At 51.1% G+C, this 8,708-nt stretch overlaps 3 protein-coding genes across 3 annotated transcripts; 2 read left to right on the top strand and 1 right to left on the bottom strand.

Moving 5' to 3' along the window:
* Positions 1–915: 915 nt before the first annotated feature.
* mph1 (3'-5' DNA helicase) lies at positions 916–4,272 on the top strand (the record flags this gene model as incomplete). The annotated part of the gene is made up of 1 exon (XM_032047152.1): positions 916–4,272. One exon carries the CDS (start codon positions 916–918, stop codon positions 4,270–4,272), a length of 3,357 nt encoding a protein of 1,118 aa, XP_031900386.1.
* A 238-nt stretch (positions 4,273–4,510) lies between these two features.
* Positions 4,511–6,076, top strand: BDW43DRAFT_89653 (uncharacterized protein). Its single transcript, XM_032050669.1, has 2 exons — positions 4,511–4,925; positions 4,981–6,076. The coding sequence occupies exons 1-2, from the start codon at positions 4,748–4,750 to the stop codon at positions 5,895–5,897; spliced, it is 1,095 nt and encodes a 364-aa protein (XP_031900385.1). The 5' UTR covers positions 4,511–4,747; the 3' UTR covers positions 5,898–6,076.
* On the bottom strand, positions 6,023–7,679 carry BDW43DRAFT_300378 (MFS general substrate transporter; the record flags this gene model as incomplete). Its single annotated transcript, XM_032044883.1, has 5 exons — positions 6,023–6,528; positions 6,594–6,677; positions 6,736–7,015; positions 7,079–7,492; positions 7,551–7,679. 5 exons carry the CDS (start codon positions 7,677–7,679, stop codon positions 6,023–6,025), a joined length of 1,413 nt encoding a protein of 470 aa, XP_031900384.1.
* Positions 7,680–8,708: the final 1,029 nt, after the last annotated feature.

The following is an 8,708-nucleotide window of genomic DNA, read 5'->3' as shown; positions in this document are numbered from 1 at the left end:
TTTTTTTTTCGCCGTATGATAAGTCCTGGACCTCTTCTTTCTCCTCATTGGAATGGTTTTGATTAGTGGGGTTTCACTAGAGCTTCGACTAAGACCTGGACCAGCCTATCGCCTTTCACTACGCCTGTCGCTGTCCAAGTTTAAGAGAACTTGGGTTACAACTTTCCGTCGGTTCTGCTGGCCCGCTAACGTTAGCTCTAGTTTCAAACCATCGCCAGTCCTGGATGAGTATCTGTCGGTAAGGGAGAAACTGTAAGTAATTAATTAACTAATGGCCATGTCACAGCGCCTGAAGGGACGTTGTGCAAGAGAAATGCTTTGTGCGAGGTCAGACGACAGGGGGGCCCTAGAATTCAATGTGATCGCACGTTAGAGGGTCTCTTTGAAGACTGAAAATCTGGGGGGGATCCATAACTGGAGGCCAAAAATAGTCCCCTTAGTGTGGCCCCTAGACTCGGGTGTTGTGTTGTTGTTCCACTTTTTGGGCCAGTCCACACGAGAGTACTAGTACTAGTGGACCTGAAATGATTGTTGTTCAAGTGACATGTCAGTGGCAATCGTAAGGTTACAATAGACTAGTACATTCTTTTGCCGTTGAAAAGTAGTTTGCCTCCACGTCCAGTGTTGTACTGCATTTGATGGACTTCTTTTTTTTATTTTATTTTTTTTTAAATAAAAAACATGGTATTGTATGAACATTTCCCGAATAGGGTTGGAGGTGAATGACATGTCACATGCGGTTCCCCATTGGGCTGGCGGACAAACAAGCACACAAACAAGACAAACAGCATGCAACATCTCCTCTCCGCCGTCACATGATTTCGCGACATGACCGCGTCGCGGCATGATTAATATTAGCACTAATGGTCAAGATCGCAAGATCGCACATCACGCCACCCAAAAGTCGTTCCCGATATGACGGCCTCTGATGATAGCTCGGTCGACTATCTTCATGAGGGGTTCGATGGCTTTTCAGACGGATTCTCTGATATCGCGGAAAACAACACCGCGCCCGTCTCCCCGCGGCCAGCCAAACGTCGCCGCCTGGAAACTGTGACCGCGTACTCGTCTCGGAAAGGAATATCTCAGGGAAATAATGTTGTGGCCAGCCCCCAGTCTGGCTCCGATTCTTTTGTAGTTGATGATGAAGACAACTACGATGAGCTGCCGTCCCCCAGCGCAGAGTCATATCACTTTGCCGATCAACATGACGTCGAGGCCCCGTCCAAGTACAAAGTGTTTGTTCCCAAGCGGAGTAACATCCAAGACAATATCTTTGTTACCCAGTTGACCCAGCCGCCCTCACCTCCCGAAATGATTAGAGGTCCCCGGTGGAAGAAACCAGAACCCGAACCCGAACCCGTAGCAGTTATTCCTACAGCAGCCGAAACCGGCGCCGGAGGTAGAACAGCAGCGAAAGGAGTCGTGGCCACTGGGGAGGACTATAATGATGAAGAAATGAATGCTGCCATAGCGGCATCGCTGGAATCGTTTGAGAACGAGCAACCTTGGGTGCCCTCCTCAGGCACGAAAGACTCTGCGCCACAGCTCGCTACCCATTCCACCGAACCCAAAGAGGTCGCGACAGACACGTCCTTCTTCGAGGATATACCGGATGATGCATTCGACTCTGATATATGCTTGTCTTCACCCCCAAGAGCGCAGCCTCAATCTGCAGCCCGACAATTTACCCAGTCCTCAAATCGGCCTCTGGGCGTCCGTCAAACCACGTTGTTTCATATGACATCCCAAGGTCAAGTAGCCCAGCCACCCATTGGAGAGCAAGTTTTAGCTCCACCAGATAAGGTTGAGCTTCCGACGCAGCACAAATTGGACGAAGAGGCCTTAAACACCTGGGTCTACCCAACGAATCTTGGCAAAACGAGAGACTATCAATTCAACATCGCCCAAAAAGGGTTGTTCCACAACTTGCTTGTCGCACTGCCCACGGGTCTCGGAAAGACCTTTATCGCTGCGACGATCATGCTGAATTGGTTTCGGTGGACCAAGAGTGCCCAGATCATCTTCGTCGCCCCGACGAAACCTCTTGTGTCTCAGCAGATTTCCGCCTGTTTCGGAATCGCAGGGATTCCACGGTCCCAGACAACCATGCTCACTGGAGAAGCGGCACCCGGTATTCGAGCGGAGGAATGGCAGAAAAAGCGCGTGTTCTTTATGACTCCACAGACTTTGATCAATGACCTCAAGTCCGGCATCGCAGACCCGAAGCGCATCGTCCTGTTGGTAGTCGACGAAGCTCATCGCGCGACCGGTGGCTATGCGTATGTGGAAGTAGTGAAGTTTCTTCGACGATATAACCAGAGCTTCCGTGTCCTGGCTCTCACCGCGACCCCGGGCTCCACAGTGGAGTCGGTCCAAGCTGTTATCGATGGACTCGATATCTCCAGGGTTGAGATACGCACGGAGCAGTCGCTTGATATCAGAGAATACGTGCATGCGAGGAATACCGAAGTCCAGACTTTTAAGAACTCTGAGGAGATGGTTTTCTGTATGGACCTACTCTCCAAAACATTACAGCCTCTGGTTGACCAACTTCGCACTCTCAATGCCTACTGGGGAAGAGACCCAATGATGCTCACGGCCTACGGACTCACTAAGTCGCGGCAGCAGTGGATGGCTTCCGACGCTGGCCGCAACGCGCACTTTGGACTGAAAGGGAAGGTGAACGCAATATTCACCGTCCTCGCAAGTTTGGCCCACGCAATTGATCTTCTCAAGTACCACGGAATTACGCCCTTTTATCGCCACCTGGCGCACTTCCAGTCCAACACAGATGGCCAGAAAGGTGGTAAATATCAGCGACAAGTGGTTCAAGATGAGAGTTTCAAGAAGCTCATGAATCATATTCAGCCGTGGACCAAGAATCCCGAATTCATCGGCCATCCCAAACTGGAATACCTTAAACAGGTTGTCTTGAACCATTTTATGGATGCTGGCGACGGCGCTAATGGAGGAGAAAGTACTAGCGAATCGTCTACGAGGATTATGATCTTTGTACATTTTCGGGACAGCGCCGAAGAAGTGACGAGGGTATTGAAAAGATACGAGCCCATGATTCGACCTCATGTCTTCGTAGGACAATCCAGCGCGAAGGGCTCGGAGGGCATGGGCCAAAAGGCCCAGCTCAACATCGTGCAGAACTTCAAAAAGGGCGTCTACAATACAATTGTCGCCACCTCTATCGGTGAGGAAGGTCTTGACATTGGTGAAGTGGATCTCATTGTATGTTATGACTCCTCGGCGTCACCAATTCGAATGCTTCAACGGATGGGACGTACTGGTCGAAAGAGGGCCGGAAACATCGTCCTCCTTCTTATGGAGGGCAAAGAAGAAGAGTCGTACATCAAAGCCAAGGACAACTATGAGAAAATGCAGCAGATGATCGCTAGTGGTTCCCGCTTTACCTTCCATGATGATATGTCTCCCCGCATCCTGCCACCCGCAGTGCGACCCGTGGCTGATAAACGCCAAATTGAAATCCCGGATGAAAATGCGACTCAAGAACTACCGGAGCCAAAACGAAGGGGACGGGCTCCAAAGAAGCCACCAAAGAAGTTTCATATGCCAGACAATGTAGAAACCGGCTTCACCAAAGCGTCATCCCTGGCGGGGAAGAGCAAGTCAAAAGCTGAAAATAGTAGGAAGCCTCGGATGCCGACCCCGGAGCCGGTGGATATCCCGGCTCTTGAAGACGTTGTACTGACCTCGGCACAGCAAAGAGAGCTGGAACGACATTATCGCAATATTGGGGCCACTAGCCCACAGTTCATCCGCTACCCGCGCAATGACGCTTTTCCTCGTCTCCAGCTTGTTGCACGGCCTACCAAGGCCGTCCAGCATGGGTCTCTGACTCGTCGTATGATCGGGACCTTGCGAAAGATGAATAGTATCGGTGCAGACTGTGAGGACCGGTTCCGGAAGGTTCTGGCTCTAGAGTCAGCCAGGCCGCAAGGTGACTCGGTGATTCTCAACCGATCACCTTGTCGTGAGCGCCGTACCAAGTCGAAAGCCACACCTTGTTCCAAACATTCATCGGCTGCGGTTAAGAAGGCATTGCTTGTTGAGGACCCTGAACCGGTGACCCCGGAACAACTGTTGTCGTCCGTTGTGAACGACCAGGCACAGCAGCCGTTCTATTCTTCGCAAATGAGCCAGGACGGGGGCTCAGATGACGACTTTGAGCCCCCTGATCTCAGTACACTTCTCAGTCGAAGCGCCGAGCGCGTCAATCAACAGAAACGGGTCAATTGACAAGGAGAGTGACGAGTAGGCCAGATGATAGTCATGAGTGACGACGACCTTTGGACATACACATGTATCGCATATAATAGAGTTAATTGGAGTAGCAAGCATTATTGGATATTACCAAAAACAAGGCAAATGTGGACTAGCCTTGATTCTGGAACGGCACGGGGTGAGTCATTGGACACCCGAGTTCGCCATGAAATGCCGCCAAGGATGAGCTTAATGTAGCCTTACCCTTAGCGGTCTAGCCTTCCTGCTCCGACTCGGACAGAACTACCATTAGCGATTTTCTATACAGTGTACGGTAAGTGATGCCGAGTTGCGAAAAGTCACCTTATTGTCATCTTGTCTGATTCCCCCTCTCTTCACACTTTCTTGGTAATCATGTGGATTGCACCAGGCTATAAAATGCAGGAAAACCTGGCCCAGGAATGCTTTCTACAACAACCAAGTCTTGGTCCAGACTGATCTATCAAGCAAGATGAAAGCCGCACAGTACATCCCTCAGCTCATTGCAAGCCTCTCCCCGAGGCCAGCGATGGAGATACGTCTAACCAGTAAACACACGGTCTTCACGACGGGACAAACAATCGAGGGCGAGCTGACGCTCCCCCGAAGAAACACTACTCAGTATGCCCGTATCTCCGTGGCACTGATCGGTACGAGAATCATATCAGTTGAAGCTCAGGCTCACCAAACTGACAACCCACACAGGAAGAACAACGACAAGCATAATGAATAGCTTGCCCTTCCCCAACTCTGGCAGTACTATGGACGACACCTTTCTCCAAATGCATCACACCGAGACCCTGAAGGCATCACATGATCAACGGATCTTCCCCTTCTCCTTCGTCATCCCTGATGCTCTTCCATTTGACTCGTGCTATGAAAAGATTCCGTCTGGAAACGACCATGTCCAACTTCCACCGAGCGTGGACTACAGCTCGGATAGATGCTGTCCAGAGATGTGTAGCGTCGTCTACTACATTCACGCCGAGGTCGTTATCGGGAACGAACGGCTTCATGCCACACGACAGGTCCAGCTTCTTCCTCTATATCATGAACAGCCCCCTCGTTTCGGGGCGGATGGTGAGGATAACGAGACCCATATGTCCGATTCGACAGCCCTTCGACTGAGTCTATTGAGTGCAAAGATGGGTCGCGTCACGGTGCGTGCGCGAGAAGCAAAGCCGCTTTACCTGCCCCCGGATCAACCACATCACGGATCAACTATAGCTCCTATCCGCCTAGACCTGGCCCTCAGCCGCCTCCATCCTGATCCCGGTTTCCCAGCTGGTTGTCAAGTCAAAGTCACCCTGGAGGCCGTAACGTACTTTACTGCGTTGCCAATGGTCAAGCTGCCAACGTCACAAGGGCAGCTCTTCTCAGCGAGCGTGTGCTCGTGGAAGAACAAGTCCATTGGTCTAACATGGAGGGGGAATAAGGACGATTCCTACAGCTCTAGCATCGTTGTCCCAATCCCCGTACCGAGCGATACATCCGTTATCCCGACCTTCCACCACTGCTATGTGGCCCGAGAATACTTCGCAAAAGTAGAATTGACAGTAGGATATTCACGGGCATTGCGGATAAAAGTCCCAGTGCAGATCTACAACTCCCTCCCAAATTGATCATTGCCAATACCAAATATAACTCCATTACCAATATCAATATTCCTCTCCATCTGTAACCTGTAATACAATATACTAAATACTCTATAGCCGTCCCCTCCCCCCTTCCTCAGTATCTCAAAGATCTAAAAACCCCCCTCCCGAAACGCACTCCTTCCCCTCATCCACCCCCCAAACCTCACAAAAACAAACGGAATAACCGCCATCGGCACACTTAAAAATCCCAAAAGGCTACACCCCCACGCAATCCCCAACCGTCCAAACATCGGCCCCGCCGCCACCGGCAACGCTGCCCCAAACACACTCCGACAGCACGTCGCCGCCGCCATCGCACTCGCCGCGTACTCATGATACGCATCAACCATGTAATTCATCAGCGCAACGAAGATAAGAAAGTACGCCGTGCCGAAGGATATCCCGGCGAGCATAGGCACGATCCAATGGGTCGAGGGTGAGGCAGTCCAGGCGAGCCAGAAGAGGGCAAGGATGTAGAGCAGTCCGCCTAGACAGGCTAGCGGCAGACGTTGGTATTCTTCGACGGTGGACCAGGGTGCGTTGCGTGACTTGGCGCGTTGGAGGTAGGTATCGTAGGAGAGGGAGATGAGGAGGCCGAGGAGGGCACCGAGGGCAACTTTTTTCGGTGGGGGTTAGCTTTGGGGGGATGTATTTGTGGCAGAGAGGGGAGTATATATGTACTTGGGAGGAAGGCGAGGCCTGCGATTCCGTCGGTCATGTTGTATATCCCTTGGAAGATTAGGGGGTAGGCTTCGAAGTACATGACTTTTTGTTTTAGGGTTAGTTAACAGAGCTGGAGTTCTGGTGGAGAGCGGGTGCGTACAGAAGATGGCGCTTGCGTAGGAAAGGTAGAGGCAGGTGAAGGTGATTATCGGTTCGCAGAGCATCATGTACAATGGTCTTGTGAAGGCCTTGACCCGTGTGGACTTCGTTGGTTTCGTGTTCTTGTGCTCGCGGGTTAGTTGGCGTGTTTCTGGGAGGAATAGGACGGGGATCAGGGTTGTGCCGGCGAGGATAAGAGAGATCCAGAAGATCCATCTCCAGCCCAGCGTTCCGATGAAGCCGGCAATTGCGGGGGCGAACTGTGGACCGGCAGTTGTGATCTGAGTGAGGGCTTTCTGTTAGGGCGGGTTCGTGTCTGGGGGTTTGAGGACTCTGGTGCTTACGGCTGTGAGTAGTGCCATGGTTCGTCCGCGGGCAATGGGGGAGCGGTATACGTCTGCGAATAGACCGCCCGTCACGGCAATTGGGGAAGATGCGAAGATGCCGCATAGTGTTCGGAAGATGATCAAGGCCGGCCAGTTGGGAGCAACGGCGCAGGCAAGGGTGAAGATGGTGAAGAGGATGAAGGTTCCGATTATCACGATGCGTCGACCGTAGACTTCGCTCATGGGCCCGAAGGCCAGCGGCCCCATCACATATCCGACTAGAAAGACCGAAGTCGGTAGCACTTGTTGGATCTCATCGTGGACATCAAGGCTCGCGGTAATGAAGCGGATTCCGCCACTGGGGATGGTCGAGTCGAAGACGCTATTGAAGAGCGTGAGGAGTCCGACGAAGACCACAAAGTGCTTCTTTCGCTAAAGAAAGATTGATTAGAACCATCCTTCGTATCTAATACACTCAATAGTAACCTACAGTAGTCCAACCTGGCGGATCGGACAATGCCTCTGAGATGGGCTTCTCCTGTTCCTCTAGATCTAATACTGACCCATCGCTGGAGATCTCTTCACCTCCGTTTCCACTATCCTTGAGCAAAATGGCCATTGTCTTTCCACACGGCGATATTGTGGTGGGTATGTTGAGGGAAGACGTACACAACGTCTCCCATTTTCACGGTATTTACTATTTTCACTTCGTGCAGCTCGATAGGCCTTGGGGTATAAGTACTCCAGTGTAGTCACCGAGTTAGGTGGGAAGATGATAGTTCGGCTCCACCGTGATGGCAACTCATGGCGAGCTTCAGATTACGCCAAGCCCTGCCGCATTATCAGTGCTCGATATATTTCATCTCTATGACCTCAGTGCACTGTGCAGTGGGCAGTGTATGTTTTAAATATCCGGAGCGTGTCGTGTGTCTGCCTACTTTAACCTGACTTACGCAACAGTCTCCAACAACCTCTATCAACGCTTTACTTCGTATGAAGGCAAGGTAAGACGCTTAAGGAAAGTGACACAGCATCTGTAATAAAAGCACGGTAGCACAAAGGCAAAAAGAAAAAAGAGTCAAACATAGATCTGAGGGGGCCTATGGCAGGTGTCACACCATCGTAGCTCTTTTGTAACAATCCTCCGATTTGCCCGGGGAAAGATGCAGTCAGGTTGTCAAGATACGTTAAACTCCAGATCGCCAACATAAATCTCAATGCTTACTAGTGGTCCCTCAGGGTCTCTGACAAGCCTCCCAAAGTTAGGAGTCGTTGCGGTTCCCTGGTATTAACTTTTGCCTCACCTGTTTTTTTTCAGGTTGTGCCTGTTATATCATTCAGCAGCCATGATTCGGCACCCATTTCTTGTTGTCCAGGACATGATGAATCCACAGCTATGTTATGCTTCCAACTTCCCATAGCATCAGCACTGGCCGACTTATTGCTTCGTATTTTCTTCAACACACCAGGGCCTTGTCTCACTTCGACGCCTTGCTCCTTTATTGGTTCAATCACTGTACCTTCATTAAACCACAAACCCTGGTCGCCTAGTATGACATGATGGCCTTGTGCTAGCCTCTACAATGAATCGCAATTCCCGTCTTGAGAAATCCAAGGTGGCATTGATCCTACTGTACCAGGTCCTATG

Source organism: Aspergillus alliaceus, assembly GCF_009176365.1.
Source record: "Aspergillus alliaceus strain CBS 536.65 unplaced genomic scaffold BDW43scaffold_22, whole genome shotgun sequence".
Classification (NCBI taxonomy): domain Eukaryota; kingdom Fungi; phylum Ascomycota; class Eurotiomycetes; order Eurotiales; family Aspergillaceae; genus Aspergillus; species Aspergillus alliaceus.
Note: the sequence above shows the minus strand (reverse complement) of the source record. Positions and strands in the feature narration are given on the sequence as shown.